The 23,078-nt window shown below is 36.1% G+C and overlaps 1 protein-coding gene across 2 annotated transcripts in view; it reads left to right on the top strand.

The window, feature by feature from the left end:
* LOC116563550 (cytochrome P450 7B1) overlaps positions 1 to 23,078 on the top strand; it is a 190,813-nt gene extending 167,735 nt beyond the window's left edge. For both annotated transcript variants that reach the window (XM_032296207.1, XM_032296206.1), the window contains exons 3-6: positions 3,273 to 3,863; positions 4,322 to 4,528; positions 14,631 to 14,806; positions 22,477 to 23,078. In XM_032296207.1, the coding sequence (XP_032152098.1) occupies positions 3,273 to 3,863; positions 4,322 to 4,528; positions 14,631 to 14,806; positions 22,477 to 22,764 (1,262 nt within the window). In that variant the 3' untranslated portion in view covers positions 22,765 to 23,078. The remainder of the gene's footprint in view (positions 1 to 3,272; positions 3,864 to 4,321; positions 4,529 to 14,630; positions 14,807 to 22,476) is intronic.

Here is a 23,078-nt window from a genome sequence, read left to right as displayed (position 1 = left end):
GATTGGCAAGGAAAATGTCAGAAATTTTGACCCGACTTCAAATTTACTGCATCTAAGAATGATTTATATTGTATTTTTTTTGGAGATATGGACCCCATTTTGACATTTATATTTTAGACAAATGGAAACTCTGAAATTCTTTAAATCAATATTTCATATCAACTGCTGACAGCATTCTCTTCTCTTTGGAAAACATGGCAAAGGGTGTTGTTTTTACCTTGTGATCTTTGTAAACTAGGTAACATGCCTGCGGACACTGGCCATTCATTTACATAAAATCACACTGGAGCAAAAGTTAATTTTGCTGTAAGAATACACAGCCTTTAGAATATCTTTTCAGAATATTTCCTTTGTTAAGAAATTTAAATTCATTTTATGAATGTATATGAGTTTTCCTAACTGTCTGATTAAAGATCACAAAGAAACTCTGGTTTTGCATCTCACATTAGCAGATGGTGGACAGATGGTTTAAATTAATATTAATTTTGGAAAACTTAGCTTAAATTGTTTATACTGAAGATTAAAAGTTGGAAAGCCAGCTAACATCTCCAGGGTTATTAGTACTTCCAAACCCACTTGAAAAGTAAAATCCAGAAAATCAAAACGTCTTCTTCTAAAGCAATTCACATCTCAATCAAAAAGATACTAGGTAAAACACAAAGCCTTGATGTTGAAGGACACTGAAATAAGAATGAGAAAGAGAAAATACAGATCCTAGAGTGAATACAGCTCTGAAAGGAGTGAGATTAGATCTACAAACAAAGCTAATCAGTACTGATTTTCATAAAGAACCAATATACAAACAACTGCTTATATATTTTTTAAAAGCAATATGTTAGTAATTGTTTGCTAACATAAACCATTTTATTCACACTCAACTTTTACTCCTATTATTTGAAATTAACCTCATTGTTTTTTCCCAGGCCCTCATTCCCAAAGGAGTGGGGATAGGAGAGAGGAGGAAATAGAGAGAGAGAGAGAATGAGAATGAATGTGTGTATTTGTAATTATTATAGACAAAACAAAAATGTAACATGCATACAGCCTCTACTTCAGTAGGCCCAATAACAGGTAGCTCATGATGTCATGTCTGAGTATAGTTTTCTCTTTCCACTTAGATTTAGGTGAATATAGAAAACTGTAGGAAAAACTTCAAAATATTCTCTAAAGATTTGTTTTACAAATTGTATCTTTAATACACTTTCTTAATATTAGGGATTAATTTAAAATAACTCCAAAGATAGTTAGCAAAATCCTTTTATTTAGTGAAAGGAGAAAAGTATAAATAATCACCTGTGAAAATACGCAACTTTGCCTAAAATTACATCTTTTGCAAAATGAGAAAATTGATTTTTTTTTTCAATTATTTGTCAGGCAGATGCTGGCAATTTTACTTAATTAAGTGGTTATGGCAAAACAGGTGTCATAAAATATGCCTAAATCAGGTTGAATCCTTTATGCTCTCCCCAGAGCATACACACACACATAAATTTAGTTTACCTTGTAGAAGCCAGCTTTGGGATCTGACCAGAATGAATAGCCACTTCTAGGTTTACTTGTATTCCTAGATCCACTCACATTATTGACTTAATCAAGGGGAAAATGAGTGAATAAAATTCAAGTCATCGAGTCATTTTTAGAAATAAATTATAGCACAAGCACATGTATATTCATCTATATTAAAATTTTAAGTTGTGTTTCAAAATTGTGAAACAAAAACATATTCATCTGTTTCTAGGATTAGGTTGAAAATTATTTCAAAACTTTATTTGAAATATATTGCACCAAATTGAATTAAACTTCTGTGATGCCATTTGAGTTACCATAAATAACAAGTGAGAAGTTGTTCTGCTGACAAAGCAACACACACATACACACACAGGAACAATGACATGAAGACAATAAATAAGTAGATGTTAAAGTTTTTAGGATCATCTAAAGTTTATGCCTGTTCTCTATAGGAAAAACATTAAATGTCATTTTTGAATACTATCTGCTTAGTATTTCTAATTAGAAGGAATCTTAAAACAGCACTCTAGTAAGAAGACAAATAATAGTGCATGGGGAGTAAATTCTCACGAAGGGTCTGCCACTGAAAATGGCATCATGATCTTGACCATTAACCCATCTTGACTTTCTTCACCTTTATCAACTGATACATGCAGAGGGTAAGCTAGCAATTCTTCAAGGTCTCTGCCAATTTTGAAAGACAGCCCACAGTATGACCGTGTTCCTCAAAGTGCCTCATTATAAGAATCACTTGAGGACCTTACCAAAAAGGACACTTGCAGTACCCCCTCCAAGCCTTTTGAATCAGAATCTTGCAGGAATCTATTTTTCACAAACATCCTAAGTTTTTAAATCGGTAAGTTTGGGCAACACTGATATGTGGAAAAGGCAAATGTCATCACCTCAAGGAGCCCTTGCTGATAACTTCAGGCAGACTGAAGCAAATTCTGCTTTCTGCTTCCCTTAGGCTGTGTTTTACCTCTGCCATGGCACAATTAATAGGGATGCAATGATTTCTCTACATCATTGTATCTCTAGAGGAAAGGGATCCAACCAAGTGTCTGGATCTTAATAAATGTGGTGAATGAATTTCTGAATGAATGGATGTATGGATGTGTTCTAGTTTGGAATCCTGTGTCAGTCACGAGTCAGTATGTGACTTTGAGCATGTTATCTAATCTTCCTTATCCATAAAAATGAAAATTCTGGCATTTGTGGATTTTTGCTAGTGTTGACATTTATTTGTGAGTATTTGCTTCATACAGTATGGTCATTTATTTGAGTTAAAATTATTGTATTTGGACAAAACTGAGATGACACCTAAGTATGAAAAAGCTCTTTATGAAGTATATACTCAGAAATGGAATGGCATGTTGCCAATTTGTTTTCTTTTTTACTGAGGGAAAAATAGAGAAGTGTTTAAGTCAAGGGATTATGAGAATATTTGAAGGATATTTAAAATGTTCAGGTACTTTTTAGTTAAAATAAAAATTTGAAGAGTAAACCATCTTTTGAAAGGTTAGTAAGAACTTCAGGATATTTAACTTCATGTTCTAGAGTGTTTTCCACCATCTTCCATTTTAAAAAGGAAACATGTAGTGTACCTTTGAATGAAATGGATTTGTATTAAACTTTGTGCCTTAGTTACTAGGATCTTCCTAATTTTGATTAAAATATTTTTAAACTTGTGATGTTTATTTCTGTTTTATTAACAAATGAAATCATATTCTCTCTTTCTCTCTCTCTCTCTTTTTTTTTTATAGGAAAGTACATAACATTTATCCTGGACCCCTTCCAGTATCAGCTAGTGATAAAAAATCAGAAACAATTAAGCTTTAGAGTATTTTCTGATGAATTAGTAGGTAAAGCATTTAGCATCAGTCAGTTGCAAAAAAATCATGACATGAATGATGAGCTTCACCTCTGCTATCAATTTTTGCAAGGCAAATCTTTGGACATACTCTTGGAAAGCATGATGCAGAATCTAAAACAAGTGTTTGAATCCCAGCTATTAAAAACCACAGGTTGGGACACGGTACAACTGTATACATTCTGCAGCTCAATAATATTTGATATCACTTTTACAACTATATATGGAAAACTTCTTGTTTGTGACAACAACAAATTTATTGATGAGCTAAGAGATGATTTTTTAAAATTTGATGACAATTTCACATATTTAGTATCTGACATACCCATTGAGCTTCTAGGAAATATCAAGTCTATTAGGAAGAAAATTATAAAATGCTTGTCATCAGAAAACTTAGCCAAGATGCAAGGATGGTCAGAAATTTTACAAAGGAGGCAAGATGTCCTAGAGAAATACTATGTGCACGAGGACCTTGAAATAGGAGGTAAGAACTTCTGAATGAGTACTTGCCTAAAACAAAATAATTTACCATAGACCTTTGAAATAAAAAGACAAAATGATGACCTTGAAAAAATTTTATGCTCTTTCTAATTGGCTAACGATAAAATGTTTTACTCTGATACTACCCTCTGTGATAATTGATTTTTTTTTTTTTTGCTGAGATGGTAAAACAAGATACTTAATGGTGATAATGAGAAAGAGTATAACTAAGCTGCATTTACTCCTCTTATCTCATCCACCACCACCCCGCCCCCCCATACACATTACATTTTAAACTATTCTCATTAAGCAGAAAATTAGACTTCAGAAGCCTATTGGTTCTCATTAGCATGCACTGATCCTTGGCTGGGTCTGTGTCCTAACATCTTTTAATTAGCACACTGCAAATCTAATCAGTGTAATAAACGCTATTAATCTTCCTTTTCACTTATTTTCTCCCAGCACATCATTTAGGCTTTCTCTGGGCCTCTGTGGCAAACACTATTCCAGCTATGTTCTGGGCAATGTATTATCTTCTGCGGCACCCAGAAGCAATGGCAGCAGTGCGTGACGAAATTGACCGTTTGCTGCAGTCAACAGGTCAAAAGAAAGGGTCTGGATTTCCCATCTACCTCACCAGAGAACAATTGGACAGCCTGATCTGCCTAGGTAATTTATTTTTATCTGTTATGAAGAAAAAAAGGTACCTCTCTGCAAACTCAGTTTATCACTCATAGCTGTTTACCAAGAGGTAGAGGACACAGCTGCCTAATTGACATAATAACACCCATTTACATCAATTATAAATTATGTAGTTTATAGCCGTAGATACTTTCATTGCATGTAAACATTAAGGCCTAGGTAATTAACTATGCAAGGTATGCAAAAGGCTAAACCAAAGCTTTGCAATTATTTGAAAAAAAGTTCATGCCTATTAAATCATTTGATTCTGAGCATCTGTAGATGTGCTAATGCTTTCCAAATACTGCTGCACTATCTTGTCAAGAAGTATTTGGCGACTGAAAAAGACAGTCCGACAAGAGGCACCCTGTGTGCAAGTTGTATTTCTTCCCCTAAATGATGTCTATGTTTTCAAGCCCAGGTTAGAGTGTTTTATGGAGTGTGTGATTCTCAAAAATATAGAAAAAATGTTTTCCACTGGAAGTTAATGATTTAAACACACACAGAAAAAAAAAAAGAAAGGAAGGAAAAGATAGAAAAGAAGAAAGGAAGGAAGGAGGAAGGGAAGGAAGGGAGAAAAGGAGCAAAAGAAAAGAAAAAGCAGCAACTACAAACTATTTCTGTGAAACGCTGATATTTTATAACATATTCGCTGACTCATGAGATACACATGGTCACTATTTCAAGTATGTTTGAGGTTGATAGTGACTAAGGTTTTTTTCTATTTCTACATAGGCCTGTACCTCAATAACTGGAGCTTTTGATTGCAGCAGATTTTGTTCCCCTTCACTACTTTGAGAAGGCTCTTCACTACCGTTACCTGATTGAATGTCTACTGCCAAAGTTAAATTCCATCCCAATGAGTTATTCCCTATTCCTTCTGTATTGACATTTCATCTTGCAGTATCCTTTAGGATGTAATATTCCAAGTCGCTTTGGACAAATGCAGGAACAAATGTTTACATATGTCTGTGTCTTCACTCCTTTGACAATGTAGACAAGTATTTTAGCCTCTGTTGGTCTCAGTATTTTATATTTTAAAGATATGTCCCAGGGTCTTTGATGGGAACTTTCAGGAGCAAAAGTCCTCCCAGGTTTGGTCAATGTTCACAATCAATGGGCATTGAGAAAAATAGCCCAAGAGTTCTAGAGATTGTCCTCGCTTCTCAGGTTAAGGCCCATTGAGACAATGCCTGAAAACATGCCTTATACTAGCAGTCAATTAGGAAAAATGTGTTGCCTTGTAGTTTGTGTCTTTAGCATAGGTTATCAAATAAACTTTATATTTTCTTTAAAAAATCTCAACATTACTAAAATACAAATATTCTTTTATTTTTGTTTGCAAAATTATTGGGGAATAAATACAGAAGATTTGTGTAAAATTTTGGATAGTTGCTCCACTTGGATAAACAGTATTTTCTGGCAGATTTTTAATTTCTATGAAGATCTACATTTTATTTCCCATATATTCAAACAGTTTCCATTGCATTTTATGAATAAGATGATGCATACTGGGAAGTAAGGCAAATACACCTCAAAGAATATGTGTTCGTATTCTGTATAGTTATTACTCTTATAAAACTTAGTTGTAATTCATCAACTCTCTTTTTACTCTCAACTTTTTCCTCTTAAAAGAAAAGGTCATTTTTAAATTTCAGTATTAAAGCAGAAACATTTAAATTTATTAGACTAGAAGAAATGGTAGATTCCAGAGCTATAATTTGAGTCCATTTAAGCCCATAGCTAGAGCTAGAGATTTTCACTCTTGAATCTCTCATGAATTTACAAGTCTCCTATCATTAATAAATGAATAAAAACAACAAAAATGCCAAGCAACTTTATATCCACCTGGATAAAGGCAGTGCCTTCAGCAGCCCGGATGGTTCATCATGACCTCAGTTACCAGCAGAGGCCAGTGTTGTTCATTATGAGAATTTAAAATGATGGGGCCGAATATGATCTGAAAAATAGTATTTTTTTCTTTCACAAGATAGAAGGTTTTATACAGATTAGAGAAAACATATATGAATTAGTTACACAACAAATAACTTCTACCGATGGTCATAGCTCAGTTGCATTTCTCTATATCAAGAGCATTAACTATATGTGCAAGGGCAAGACTTACACAATTAAATATTTACCATGTGCCACATGGTATGACTCTACGTGCTTATCCTTCTTGTCTTCTTAAAAAAAAAAGAGTTCTGTGTATTTTAAATGCAATGTCTTTAAAAACATCTTAAACTTTTATTATTATAAGAAGAAAAAAATAACAACGAAATGAATGCTGTACTTTTTACCAGGAAGGAGAATTTTGATCTTATTACAGCAAAGAGAAAAGAAGTTCTTCTTTCTACAGAAATTTTGCATGTCAGCACACTTTGATTATAAAGCAGGATGGAGAAGGAACGTTAGACTGCCAAAGTCTGTTTGAGTAATTCAAAGCAATCATCTGTTGTAAGAGGTTATGATAGATTTGTCCTTCTTTCAATGCTCTTGAGAATCTCTCCTCAAAACCATTCCACTCTTATTTTAGGCAAAGAAAACACAATTCTTTATTTTTATGTATCTTATTAAGATTATGCTTATCATGACCTCACTAAAACATTTTATCTATTAATAATTAGTTAAGATCACTATAACTAAATTTAAATGAAAATTTAAAATAAGTTAGTAGTTATAATGAGGTTTCAGAAACTGTTACTTGGGGCTTAAATCTCAATAGGAAAAATTGCTGATAGAATGGAAGTTTGAGAAGCTCTGAGAGAAAAGTAAGAATTTTTCAGTTATTCCAGAAAAAAAAAGGTAGAGATAGGATTTAGAACTGCAGGTTTTAGATATAGGGAAAAGAAAAGTATAAAAGATAATTCAGAGAGACAAAGGTAAGAAAAAAAGATAATGCAAGAAGTAAAAGCTCTCAAACTTGGAATTTTGATAAATCAATTGCAAATAAGCTTAATGAATACCACTTCTTAATGTTTTACTTGAATAACATAGATTAACTTAATATAGTGGCACACAGTATAGGCTCAATAAATGTTATCTGTTGTTATCACCAAAATGACATTCAACCTCTATGATGTCCCCATATGGCTTATATTGTTTTCTTCATTTGCAATTATTTATGAACATCATACTCAAGTCTACATTACTTTATAGGAGTGTTCTTTCTATGACCCACCAGTGAAAAGAGCAAACATTCTCAAGTGAGAATGAAAGGCAATTGCTGCATGGCTCAGGTGAATTCCAGATGCCTAATGTTCAGTACCTATCCTCAAATTGAGAAAAGTTACAAACATGGTCCACTTGAGGGATATTAAAGTAAAGGGAGATCCCTTAAAACTGGAACTGGGCAAAATCTGTAATAGTTTTTTAAAAAAGAGAATATTATAAATTATAACTCTAGAAGTATGAGCTTGCAGAGTACACACTGAAATTCAATGGAAGATTTTGAAGCCGATTGTGAGTATTGGTGTGTGAGGGGAATACAGAAAGGAAAAAAATTAAGGTCCTTTAATAGATCATTAGACGCAATTTATGTTATATATATTAGTGATCTCAATATCAAAGCAATCTTATAGACATTGTTTCATGTCATCTTCACCAAGATACTCTGGAGGACAACAACAACTATTGTTTTGTCACTTTTACAGATGAGAAAATTCTCAGGGTGCTAAATATCTTGTCTAATATCATGAAGATAATACAGATAATACAGATAATAAAGGCAGGTCTTTAACTCAGGTTTTCTGAGCAGGCCCACGCTTTTCCTCTCAGGCCTGTCTGATACCAGAGCCCTGGAGATCTTTTTTCATTGTCCCAGCTGAGAGGGGAGAGGAATTCTTTGTATCTCAAGTCTACAAAGCCAGCCATGATGCACATGGCCAAGATCAGGCAACATGGGCCAGAGGATCAGACAGTTGGCTGAATTTTTAGCTTCATGATAAGATATTATGAATAACATTAATAATTATTATTTGAATATGTGCCAGCCACTGTGTTGCATTTTATGTATATTAGGTTATTTAATTCTCAAGTATTATTATTTTTTTCAATTATTAAATAACGAGGTTCAAAAACATAACTAACTCAAGTCATACAACTAGATAGTGGCAGAACCAGAAGTTGATGCCAGATCTAACTTTAACGCCTACCCATAATGACTGTCGCTTCAGACAAAAATTCTCTAGAAATGGACTAGAGACTTTGAGCACTATTTTTTATAAGATACATATTACTGATTCTCAAATGCAGTTGTGTTTGAGGGTAAGGATAGAACTAGCAGTGCACATTAGAATCTTGTGGGTATTTTTATTTAACAGAAATGAACTTTTGACTGTAGAATAGTTTTAGATTTACAGAAAAGTTACAAAGATAGTAGAGAGCATTTCTGTATACCCCCCTCCAACAGTATCCCTTGTGAACATTTAACATTAGTGTGGTATATTTGTAAAGATTATGAGTGTTATTTTGAAAAAGCTCATTCAAATATTATAAAATAATTGTGTATTTGAAAGCTTAAAACTTTACATAATTCAGATAATAGTGAAGTTTAAAAACATCCTCTCTTCTGGTGAGGATCTACAAAAGATATAACTTCATTTAGGAGCTTCTAACTGGAGGAATTAGGTGAAGCATCTTCCACAAAGAGGTACATCAGAAACTTAGTGACGTAAATTTTATATGTAATATAAGGAAACAGCAGTTAAAAGAATGAAAAATACTGATTTCAGTGTTCATCAGATTTTCAGCTCAGCACAAAGCTAAGGTGGTTAGATAATATAATGAATGCTGGAAACAGAATCTGAAAGGATTGAAAAGCAACTTTAATTAAAATGCAAATTACTGTGTTTAGATCTAAATATCAACTTTGTAAGAATAGGATGAGAAACTTGTGATTCCGCAGAAAAGGGTTTAAAGCAATGGTTCTCAGCCTTGATTGCTCATTGGAACCATCTGGGAAGCTTTAAACACTTGGAATACCTGGCCCCACCCTTAAAGAGTCTGATTGCATTGGTCTGGGGTGCAGGCTGATGGCTTTAAAAGCTCCCTAGGTGATTCTAATGTGCAGCCAAGATTCAAAGCCTCTAATTGAAAGGTTTTAGTTAATGCAGTGGTTTCTATTCTATTAGATTGGAATGGGGCATTTATTTTTTTAAACAATCCCAGGTGATTCTAATGGGCATCCAGGGTTGCTGATAATCTCTGGAATATCAGAAAGTTTAAAACAATAGTGATATTATTTCAAAAATCTGTTGCTCATCTGCTCCCAGAAAATAGTAATAGAAGCATGGTGTCTAGGGACAGAAATTAATAATTCTCTACTTTTCCAACTAAAATAGTACATACCTAGTTCTGCCAAATATTAAGAGGCACATTGACTAATTAAATTCATCCAGCATGGCAAAGGCTGAACACCATATCATCTCTGACACACAATTAGAAAATGGTATGATAGTTGTCTTTACATATTTTGAAAGGGTTGTTACATGGAAGAATGATTAGACATTTTTGGCCTGTGTGTTTTATAAAGGGTAGAAATTAAAAGGAGGAAAATTTCACCTCAGTATGAAAAATAGGTTTCTACTAAAATGGGCTTTCTGAATGCCATCATTGGAGTTATCCAATTAGAAAGTGTACAGTATCAAATTACCAAGGGAGTAGATTTTGAGTGTTCTCATCACAAATAACCGATCAGTATGTGAGATAATTGCATATGTTAATCATTTGACTTAACCATTCCAAAATGTATGCATATTTCCAAACATCAAGTTGTACACCATAAACATATATGATTTTTGTCCATTTTAAATAAATAAATAATGCAATTGTGCCATATCTTCAGTAGAATCTTGTGAGCATTCCTGTTTATGTGTATCTTCCAACTTTGCACTACCTAGATTGCATTGTCCATAAAGGCCAAGTCCGTGTGCAGTGTTCCTTCTTCACACCAGCTGCAGTGGCCCAGTGCTCCGAGCAGAGTAGGGCCTTAACAGACATTTATGGAATATATGAATGCTGAATTTACATGTCTGTAATTTAGCAGTGAACCAAACACTGTGTCTAAGATGCAGGATGAAGATAGGCATTTATACCAATTCAGATTTATTTTTAACCTTACTTAAGATATACAGTTGTTGAGCCAAGGATTAGTGATTCTGCCTCAAATTATATGATTATCACAATTTCTTACTTAACTTCTCAACGGTCTTGAAGACCGTTATGTAGAAACGCACACACAAACACACACATCATGAGCCTCACTTCATTTCATCACACCTTCCAGAGCACACCACCTTCATATCCATCCCCTCTCCCGCTTTTACAGCCACCTTCTATTTAATATTGCCTGGTGTTTAGCCCCAGTCACTGTGGCAGAGCCTGGCTGTTCATTTCACTCCATCCATTGCTGCTATCCACAGATCACCACGGCTAATCAGATGGCATGCCAGCCTGCACCAATCATTAAGATGACCCAAATTAACAGCCTGGCCATGTCACAGTACATCCATTCCACATATATAGACAGGGCCTAAGTGTAAGGCAGAAACCCGGATGTTCTTTTATTTGTTTTTGCATTGTAACATGCATTATTGATTGTCATGAGCTGCTTTAGTGCCTTAAATCTACAAATGGGAGTCATCCGTCCCTTATTACAACCAGAATTGAAAACTGAGAGCAAAAGAGAAAATGTATATGCCTTTTTAACCATATTTTTTTCGTTTGTTATTTTCCTTCACAGTTGTATTGTAAAACATTTTAGCTCAAGACATTCCCTGGTATTTCACTTAGAAGGGATACTTAATCAGAATAGTTTTGTATCCTGAAAAGTGAAAGAAGCCTTCCCTAGCCAGGTGAAGAACATAGTATATGCTCTGAATTGTGAGTTCATAGAGGGGATTTTGTAATCCAATTTCCTAGCATATACCAGTCAGTAAACTCAGTTCTTAATAACTCACAGGCAGCCTTATCTTAATCACAGTTGCAGTTGTTGGCACCTTGCAGTGCCTGGTGTAAATTTCATCCCAAAATACTTGCATTCTTGATGGCCGTTTTTCGACAATGCATTCTAATAATTCTAATAATGGATTTAATAATTAGAATGCCCGCTAAATGTTAGTATAAATTAACAACGATTATGCACAATAAGTTTTATAAAACATTTACAGATAGAGATCATCTTTAATTAAAATTAACTTCCATATGAAAGCCAAGTGTACTAATGATTCACAATGACCTTTTATTACCTGCAGTCCTCTGTTTTGGCTGGATGATTGACAGCTTGCTGTTTGGCTACCATGTTGAATTTCAGCTGACAAGACTTTTCATTTTAACTCAATTTGCCCGCCTATCACAAGCTGGTGGCAGGCCAGACCCAAGTCACCCAGCTTTGCCTCAGCAGCTTGCTCTAGTTCTCATTAGTACGCATTTATTCAGTGGAAATTGGAAGACAAATGCTTGAAGGCATGTGAACTAAGTATAGCAAATTAGGTTTAAAGACTGAATATTTATAAGTATATGGAAAGTTTTTTTTTTTTTTTTAATTCTAGAGCGAATAGAGAACTGAGTGCTAGCTTTGGTATAAAAGAAATGAAGATAGAAGGGGGAAGATTCTAAGAATAACAATACTATAAGCTTTTTCTTTCCATTTTGGAAACATGTAAAATCTCTCTGACAACACCTTATCAAATAAAAACCTGGCTTCTCTTTCATGGAGTGCTTGCACAAAGAAGTTTAGCACCTCATGTGTGAGAAGGGGGAAAAAATGAGGGTCATGTTCATTTGTTGCTTGGTTATCCCTTGGTATGTTTTAAATTGCCTTGTTTGTTCGGCACTAGCACAGAAGCAGATGTTGCTCTACCGTGCAGGATAATTTACTGTACCTCCTGGTGCAGCATGGAAGTCCTCCCAGGGCCCAGCTGGTCTGTCAGTGGCACTGGCTGGTGTCTGCTCAACTATGACAACTACAAGTAGAGGCTGCAATTTTTTTATTGTGCAGTTGTCATTCTTCTTAACGTATAGCTCTGCCTGCATTCGTACTGGGGCTGGTGGAAAAGCTGCTGGCTTTTGTGTCTGGGTGTTATTCTGCAGAGCCACGTAAGCTCTACTCTCCATTGTTGATAATAACGCAACTCATTACTTTTGTCGTCTAATGATTATCGGCACGATCGCTCAGAGCGAGAGCCAACCTCATCTTGCACACATAACTGGTACTGGAAGGTAAAACAGATTTGTCACTTACGATCTGACCGCTAAGCCACACTTTGCACTCCATTATTGTGATTAACTTCTGCATAAGATATGCTTGCCCAATTGTCATTTGTGATACTGTGGTGGGCGCAAGCTGCCGTGCTTCCCGAGAGCACATCAGCCAATCAGATGTGACCGTATTATTCGGACTATTACATGCCTGCCCTGTCACAGCAGCCACCCCACAATTATTTTGCTTTTGTGTTTCTTCTTCCCACACCCCTACTGGACTCGTTGGGTGAACAGCACTGCTACATATGTCAGCTACCATTTCACACCACAAGCTAAAATGATGCTGTGCTATCGTTGCTCCAACAGAGCCAGCAGCGGTACATGGGAGGCCGACCCTTGCTTTTCACCACAGAAATGTTGGTCCTTGGTGTCCTGCCACTGAAATCCATCGTGTCAGGTGCCTTGTGGCTATCTGCAGTAGAGCCCATGTTCCAAAACCAAAGTTCTTTTCCGGCCTCATCACTAACAAACTGATTTGACTCTGCCTGATTATAATAACGAAGGAAGTCCAAGAGAATATGCACAGCCTCACTGTACGTCACATTGAATCACCACACTGGCCACACAAAGCTGACCGCAGCCTCATTTCTTTAGACAAATGCATGCTTAAGGAAAAACCTCCCGGGAGAAAGCACCCAAAGCTACTTGATAGCCCTATGCAGCCTGTGCATAGATTTAAATTTTACTGAAATAACGTTGATTTTTATTTTTGGCTGATGAAAGTCCTCACAGATAGGCCTGCCTTTAATAATCTAATAATTGGGTACTCGGTTTTTCAGAGCTTTGCTGAACACTGAGAAACTGGGCTCTGTGTGTGTGTGTGTGTGTGTGTGTGTGTGTGTGATTTCTAAATTGCAAGCCATAAACACAACCATTTGTTATCATGTGAAGGGGGAAAAACTCCATTTGGAGCTTTTTTTTTTCCACATTGCTGATTAGAGAGAATCAAGCTTTATATTCTAGGACCCATTCACGCTGGTGGAAACATAGTCAGTTTTGATTATGAAGAGAGAGACGCAGACCTAGACAGGAGCTACACGCTGATATGCATGCTATCAGAATGATTTATGCAAATTATGCATATTATTCCCAAAGGAATTCCTCCTCAAACTGCCAGGATAAATTGCCGGAAATTAGCCATAAAATCTGTCATGCTAGGAGCAAAAGGTGAAGGCCACTGGGAAAGCAAGGACATTCGGCTTCTGGAATCTTCCAGGATATGATGGTGCCTGTTATTCTCTCTGGATGCCGAGGAAAATATGGTTTTCTTCTGAATCCTCTAAAAGCATTTCCTTTTGAAATTTTTCCAGCAAATGTTGACTCACATTTTATTTACAGCTAGCATAAAAGAAATTAAGCGTTAAGCTGTCTCAGGAAGCGCTACTACAATTACTTTACTATTAACTGCCTAAGTGGTTATTAAATGGCTAAGCCTGGCTTTAAAGCATCAGAGTTCTAAAGGTTTGTGGAATGACTTACAAGCTGTGTATTTTAACTGGGATATGGTTTTAATTTCGAACATGTATACCCATAACACAGCATTCCTCTCTACCAGACCATTCTCTCCTACAAAATCTTAATGACTTTCTGCCCAGGTACAACACTGCTTCCTCCTACCTGTGAAATACCTCCAAGCCTTGCTGGAGCCAGACCACTGCCCCTGCTCACACTCTGTACACAGCCACCCTTGGCTCCCTCTTGGTGGATGAAGAAACAATTTCCTTTTCAATCAAGGCCATTAGTAATGAGCTTTTGTTGCAAATTGAGAGCACGTTTCAAGAGCAGCCCTATCTTAAAAGGCATCACTTGTTTTTTTTTTTCCCTTCAGAAAGCACCATTTTTGAAGCTTTACGTCTGTCCTCATATTCAACCACCATTCGTTTTGTTGAGGAGGATTTGACTCTCAGTGCAGAGACTGGGGACTTCTGTGTGCGAAAAGGAGACTTGCTAGCCGTCTTTCCTCCAATCTTTCATGGTGACCCTGAAATCTTTGAAGCTCCAGAGGTAAATAAACATCAAGCCTATGATTGCTACTTCTTAGATCCTGCAGGTGCATTTCTCTTCCATCCCTATCACTTCCTCTTGCCACTTTGTTCCAGAAGGGGTTGAGACAGCTTTATGGCCTCTGGTTTTCCTCCTAATAAGAAAGGTTTCCTCCTTACTGAAGTGTTCACTAAGGATATCTTTGAAAGGTTTCATGATCTGTAAAGAGAAATACAGTCATGAGACTAAATGCTAGTCACTTCAAATTAAATGGACATTGCACTTTGGCCACAGTTATGTTCTGGCCGAAATTGCATTATGCTTGGTGGAGAATTATTGAAAACCATGGAGGGCTAGCTATTGGCAGGTGGCTTAGAGAATAAATGATGATTACTATTTTACCAAGTGTTTCCAAAGTGGGGTTGACTGTTCCAAAGTCAAATACTACCACTGCTGTAGTTAAGCCCATATACTTTTTCACCTCTTATTAAAAGTATGTGCCCCTTCTTGATCAATTAGTATGGCATTATGAACTTGAGATTGTAAAGCTGCTGCTCACGGGTGAAGCTCTGAGGGTAATTGTGTCATCTCCTTGTGTTTTTTTTCTGAAGCTGGAGTTAATGAATATCAAAGAATGGAAATTAATCCACCCTGGTTCATCCCTTAATACCACTTCAGAGATTCACCACCTGCATGAAAATTGATTGCAGTCCTATTCTGCCTGTGTTTCTCAGGAAGTAATGTTGCTGTAGTGGTTTTTGTAGATAAAATGCTTTTTTTCAAAGGGAAACTTTGCTGCTCTGGTTGAGCAGTTCATAGTTAGACCACCTTTAAATCTAGTTTCTAAGGTAGATGTCTTGCATCAGGCTGGAGTACAATATTGTTGAATTTCAAAAATTAATAAGAAGAGAGCAGATTCAAATACAATTAGAAAATTTGAATTTATTTCAGCAGCAAAGGCAAATGACTTAAGTGTTGGGGGAGCATACATATTGTTGCTGTGTGTTTCAGAAGGAGGGGCAGTGTATGAATGACAATAACAAATAGATTGTAGAGTATTAGCAAGTGAAGGAACATTCTGCAAACAACAAGCTTTATCTCCACATTTGTAAATATCAAGGAACAAAATTATACACATAAATAGATATTCAATAAACAGGGCAAATGAATACCCAATATCCAATATCTGGAAAATATTTTTAATTTTTATTTTTACCTACAATTCTGCAATTGTACAATTTATTTAGCATCAACTTATTTTCATTATGTGATTATTCCACTAGTCGTTAAGTTTACTCTTCATGTCATGATAGTAAAATCAACATTAGTGTTATCAAGAAACAATAAATGTTTACCAGATTACCACTGTCTTTATGTCACTGTGCTTTGGACTCCTCCTATTTCCTACCCTCATGATGAAAAATACCTTGATTTAGACTTTGAGGAACTTAAAACTCAAAGTTAAAAATCTAAAGTATGCTAATTTATATATTTTTTTCTTTTGGAATACTAAATAGCCATGCCCAAACTTTACATATTAAATCACATAGTAACCAGTAGGGCTTGCTTTAGACAACATCTGTGGCAGAACAAAATCTCAATACTGTGAATACAGATTCAGCATCATTAGCGTAGCTTTAACTTCAGTTGATGAACGCTCTCTATTATTTACTAGATTTAACATTAGCCAATTATGCCTGACTAATGTTAAAATTAACTAGCTAATTTATTATCATGCCATTGTTTTCTTGAAATTAGTTGGGGAATGCTGATAATTCCTGACACAGAATAAGCGGTAATAGCTCAGAACCACTTTTATAGAATTTAGAAAGATCTTACTCATTCTGTAAACATTTTTCTGAGTGACTACCACTGTCAGACAAACCTATTATTCCTTTGATTCTTAACAACTTAATATGGCAATAAGTAGATGCTATAGATGCTCATAAAACAGATGCCCATCCCAAGCCACCGCATACTGACAGTAAAGAAAAGAAGAGAGTTCTAGAAAAGTCTGCCATGAGCCATTTGTTGCTGAAAGCATGGTTCAGGAGACTCACATTCATCACTACCTGCCTTTTATATCCAACACGCCTTGAAGGAGAAGAGCAGGACTCAGATGTTGATAAGAGGCAGTAGATGTTAGGCCAAAAAAATAAGGAAGGCAGATAGAAGGAAAGTTATTCTTGGAGGACAGAGAGACAGGAGCCTCAGCAGAACATAGATTCTCCCAGCCCAACAAGGCATGGGTTCAGAATTTCCAAGCTCCAAAAAACTCTAAAATTTGGCATTCCAAAGACAGGCCATGGTCTTCCATCATACCTGAGAGCTATTGCATCTGCATCTCCCTGTTCCTGGAATGTCCCTCCTTATTTGTGCACCCAGCAAGCTCCAAATTACTCAACAGGAATCACCTAATCATCTCTTTGTTGACAGTGTGCCTGAATCCCACTTCATTCCTCAAAGAATTTGCCATTGTTCACATTGTTCACATTCAATTTTCATGGTATAAACTACCCCCTGTGCGTACGTTTGTGGTGGGGCATAGCACACAGTATTTTGCAATTATTTATTTACTTGTCATTGCTCCCATATGCTGCTGTAAGCTCCAGAAGAGGAAGGACCACGTCATTTCCATCTCTGTATTCTCAGTGCCTAGCTCACAGGAGGTTGTACACATAAGTTGAATAAATAAGGAGATGCTTGGATAGATAAATGTACTGAAAGTGAAAATATGCTTCAGTTATAATTTTAAATCAGGACAGATATTGCACATTCAAATATGTACTGGACCTAAATAGATCAAATACAGAAGTGATCTGTGTATAAATATAGCAATACTATTGGGAGTGTTAAGAACTATGGCAAAAGGAGATGCCAGGAGACCGCTAAATAGGACCACTGGCTTCTTCCGAACTAGCCCTCAGCTCTTGCAAGCATTTAGACCTAGTTTGGTGAAGTCATTTTAATTTTTTTACTAAAAAGAACCCGAAAAAAATACTTTTCAGTGAAGGTTGGAATTTTTAAATATTTGGAAAAATGAAGTTTAAAACACAATATGGGATAAATAAAAGGTGTTTTGGGACTTAATTGAGCCGTTAAGCTACCAACATGTAACCTCTATATTAAGAATTATTCTTTCCCTGAATATTGGTTGCTTAGCTTATTGTAATGTTAGCCATTCAGGTGGCTCTTGTGTATGTGGAAAAACAAATTGCCAAGTGAAATTTAAAAAGAGAACAAACAGAGAAAAACCGCTTCTTAATTCTCCCGTCCTCTCTCTTTATAGGTAAAAATGCTATCCAACAAAGGCTAGGTAATCTATTAATTGAGAGTGGATAGCTTTCTAAAGTTGGTTCAGGGCTTTCCCAAATTTACACATATTATCAGCTAGAATTCATGCAATAGGCTGTCAGGTAATCAGTAGTAAATAGTGATGATTTCTTTTCTGACACAATGCAAGATCCAGAACTGGAGCTATAAAGAAGCTCAATCGGGAAGAGCAAATCTGTTAGCTGGCTTTCCTAGGTCCACAGATGCTGAGGGATAAAGGGAGACCTGGTGACACTGTGGGGCTTATAGGGGAAAAAGGTCAAACATTTAAGATGGTAATCCATTATAACCACGTAGGTAAAGAAACACGGTGAAATAACAATGCAATTCCAAAGCCTTTGGAATATCCCCCAAAAGCTCCAAAGATGAAAGATCTTGTTTAACCTAATGCAATTCTGTCCTATCTACCTCTTAGAGTTGTAGAGATAATAAAATGATGAATAAATGTGAAAGTCCTTGAAATAATTCTAAATCGCTATAAAAATTGTGGTATCAATTATTATTTTCATTATTGCCACTGTTCTTAGAACGACATGACAGATGCGGAAGTACTCTCAATAATTTTTTATCTGTATTACAAAATGGGATAGAGATTGCGCCACTAGTAGACTTAAAGGAAACATATAGCAATCATTTATTACCCAAAAATCACTTTGATAGGCATAGTGAGTGACACAGAAATAGAAAGTCCTCTTCGCCTACAAGCTTGCAGTATAGGAACTCAGCCCTGTCACATGGCTAATTTATCATCATTAGATGCTTCCTATTGAGAAAAGGTTTCTGCCATACCAATAAATTGACACTTTATACCTACCATATTGGACTAGCAGTGTGCTGGTAAACCAGGGCTCTGAGCCCTGATTTGTAGTATTTGTCAATTTTCATTGTATAAACTACCCCCTTGGCCAATTTCATGTTATCAATGTGGAGAGCTTAAACACAGAGTCGGGAAGAGATGTGCACACTCTGACAAGCTGATCAAACTGTCTGCAGCACACTGCTGATTTGAACCCAGGTCATGGAGATAAAAAGGGACCACTGTACTCTACCATCTTGCCTCCAGGGGCAACAGTATAACCCTTTAGCCATCCATTCAAACATTTCTCTTTTTTATTATGAGAAAGTCATATCTTTTATCTAATTTACATTTCCATACCCAAAATTATGAATTGAGTGGATTCAAAACATGATCCTATTGTGTGTCACCTACTTCAGCAAGACCATGTTTTATGCCTTGTAACTTCAATGTTTTACATACAGGAAGTGCTTCAAAAAATCTGTTGAACTGTACTAAACATAGTATTTGGAGAACACAAATTAGCGTGTTATGCAATCTTCCTTTGTCACGAATACCAAAATCTTTTCTCTCTCCAGAAAATTGTGTCCTCTATCCAAACTTGATTTCTAGTGCTTCAATATTATACAATTTTCTACTATTTGTAAACACTGAATATTCATCAACTCATCATACTCTACATATTTATTTACTCATTCAATATCTTTGTTTTCTTCAAAAGCTTGAAAATGTTTTTTAAAATATACTTTATTCTCATGTATTTATTCATTAATTCAACAAACATATATGGAACCTCTACTATGGGAATAGCATTGTGTTGAAGGCTTTGAACATACAGAGATAAATAAGAAAATGTGATTGCTCCAAACTCTTGGGATTTCTTGGCTCTGCCATCTCCTGTAGGTTAGCTCTGTCTTTAACCTGGGAACAACCAGATATCATAGTCACACATGATGAGGTCCAGAGAAGGAAAGGTAATCAACCATTTCTTTTTGTTTTATTTTCTTCACAAGAAGAGGATTTCTCCTAGATGTCCCTATAGGTCCCCATAGACTTTTCCCTTGTAGCAATGACCAGATTGTTTCACACATTCTGTCCCAAACCAGTCAGAGACCCGAATAATGCGATTACCAAGATTAGTGCCTAGACACATTTTATGCAGAAGAACAATGTTTGGAAGTCAACTGCAACAATCATTAGAGGAACCATGGGGAACTCCTGTGTCTTAAACCTTCTCTTGTGATTTTTCTGTTCTCATCCATTTAATTGACTCCCCTTAATTGTGAAGCATCATGCTTATTATGGTCACTGTAAAGAATTTCAGTCAGCTTGATGAATTCCAAGTTTAAGTTGTTCCAAATGAATGGATATATCTTGAGCTTCCTGAACCTTTGTTCTGTGTTGCTGTGACCCAAGAATCTCAGTGGTGAGATTATTATACCCCCTCCCTTTTCAGCTACAACTAAACTATATCCCTAGCAGCTGGCACAGGCCCTTCTTAACATTGGTTCCTGTTTAGGTTTTCCATGCCTAGGCAATAAAGCAAAATGCAAATAAATTTTAACTCAAAAATACATTTATGCTCCTGTGCCCTTTGAACTTCGTGGTGGTCACAGAGATAAAGACAGTGGCCATTTCCCTTTTAGTTTCACAAAATGAACAACCGAATAGGAATTTCTAAGATGTTTACGATGAAGAAATTGAATAAAACGTGATAGAAAATAGAGGAATGGCGTTACTCGTTGAGTAGAAGTTTGAGGGAACTGAATATAAACCCTAGCTGAAGGTCATGGGTAAGGAGCACTCCTGCATCATGTGTTGGCCACAGGCCTCTCCGCGGGCAGCACGTTTATTTTCACAAAGAGGAATCTGAAAACCACGGTGATTTATGGCTTATGTATGGTATCAGGACAATAAAAAGTCATAATCCAAGCTAAGTTTTCATTTCACATTTGCTGGTCTAACTAGTGGGGCTACAGTGAGAACCTTCCTAACAAATTGTACCACAGCAAAGCTCACTTAAACTGATTTGGGTTAGGCAGGGAGCTGGTGGATAGAGGGCCAGTCTCCCCAGACTCGTCAGTGTGAAGGAGGAAGCAGCAGGACTAAGCTCAGGCCTGAGCTCCAGAAATGGAAGAAGGTCACCAGGAGAGTTACGTTTAGTCACTCTATCTCTAGTGACCATTTATGTCAACAAAGGGTGTCCTTGTTCATTTAGCATTGATTGGATACAGTTGGGATATATCCCAGAACTATGGTAAAATACATGTTTTAAAAGGCTCAGAGTATTTGTTACGAGGAATTGAGCAGTTATAAAAGTGCGGATAAATTTTGCCATTATCATTGCATCCACTTGCAATTTGAGAGGAAATAGGAACTACTCAGAATTTTTCTAAGTTCAAATACTTACCAAAATAAGAATTCTGCATAAATGAGGACAAACCCAATGCTTTTAAAGGAAATGGTTCACTGACATTAACAACACTGGTTTTGAGTGAGAAAATTAAATCATTTGTGATGAATTCAGAATCTACCCACATATTGCAAGGTTTTCACTTTAACCTGAAATGCTTTGGATCTGACCTACTTTTTTGCATTTGACTTCATGTAGTCATATCAAAGTTGTGTGTGAGCAGGTCTAATGCTAATGACACCAACTACACCAAATACTTGGTCATTTTTATGCAAGCCACAGGCATTAATTTAATCAATGGATTAATTCACCATAGGCTAAAATAAGGTTACTCAGTCCGCTCTAAGAAACTCAAGTGAGAGTTGAACCATAACCCTTTGGCAGCAAGGCAAAATTAAGATAGCAATTCCAACACCCTAAGTAAAGCAGCCCCATGATTTCCTGTAACCAAGTAATATAACTTGTTTATGAAAACATATCAGAAATACCTGCCACGCTAGAGTAAACCCAAACAGAGCTGATTTTAATAGAACTTTCATAGAAGAAATTCACTACAACATCAAAAAACAAAGAAGATTGATTTTGTGGCTTAGTTCCTCTCTAGTGCTTTACCTGAATCTTATTATTTTGTATCTGTTTAATCCAAACATCAGCACCAGATCCTAAACTCATAGTTCTCATCCATCAGTAGCTGGTGGGGAAGGGAGAAGAGAAGCTCAAATTAGGAATCCACAGTTAGGCAGCTCCTGTGGCTAGTTAGGACTCTTCAGTCCTGGGTAATAATGGCAGTCTCACCAGAGCCCTTGCCTTCTCCCCAACATTGTGCCCATGTGTCAGGACCCACCTTAGGGAGGAAAAATAGAGATATTGCCACTATACTTGGGAAACTCAGCTTAGGAGAGAAATAAGAGTGGAGAAAAAATGTCTTACAGCTTTTCATGTCTCTTTGATGTGGAGAAAATAATTTCCTAGTAGTATTTGAGTTTTTTTAAAGTTCACACCTATTTACATTCAGTCAAGTTTTTCTGGTGTATACCTGATTAAAATGAGCTTTCTAAGACAGACAGAGAGCTAGCAACTTTTTGGACTTGAACTCAAACTATTTTATGTGAAATGTTAATAATTTTAACACTATATTCTCCTCTACAGGAGTTCAGATATGATCGTTTTGTAGAAGATGGTAAGAAGAAAACCACCTTTTTCAAAAGAGGGAAAAAGCTGAAGTGTTACCTAATGCCATTTGGAACTGGAACCACCAAATGTCCAGGCCGATTTTTTGCGATTATGGAAATAAAGCAATTGTTGGTTATACTTTTAACTTACTTTGATTTAGAAATAATTGATGATAAGCCCATAGGAATAGACTACCGCCGCATGCTATTTGGTATCCAGTATCCAGATTCTGATGTTTTATTTAGATACAAAGTGAAATCTTAGAGAAGCTAAAAGGAAAGAAAGGAAATCTATCAAAATTAGCCTAAACATCCTAAGCTCATCTGTTTCTTTTTAATTTCTGCAAATGTGATTGCTGTATTTGTTTAAAAAGTGCCGATTTCTATCTGATCTGAGATCAGTCCAGTTTGTACTTAGTCACAAAACCTATCATAATATAAAACAGGATGGTGGCATGAAAATGGACATCAAAATCAACTTCAGGATAAGCTCAAAACAGGGATTTTTTGTTTGTTCGGTTTTTAATTTTTCCTTGTGATTTTCACCTGTTATAATAAATGTACCGTCACAGCAATGGA

This window comes from Sapajus apella, unplaced genomic scaffold (assembly GCF_009761245.1).
Source record: "Sapajus apella isolate SASKATOON/1434 unplaced genomic scaffold, GSC_monkey_1.0 scaffold35, whole genome shotgun sequence".
Lineage (NCBI taxonomy): Eukaryota > Metazoa > Chordata > Mammalia > Primates > Cebidae > Sapajus > Sapajus apella.
This window is presented reverse-complemented; position numbering and strand designations above follow the sequence as displayed.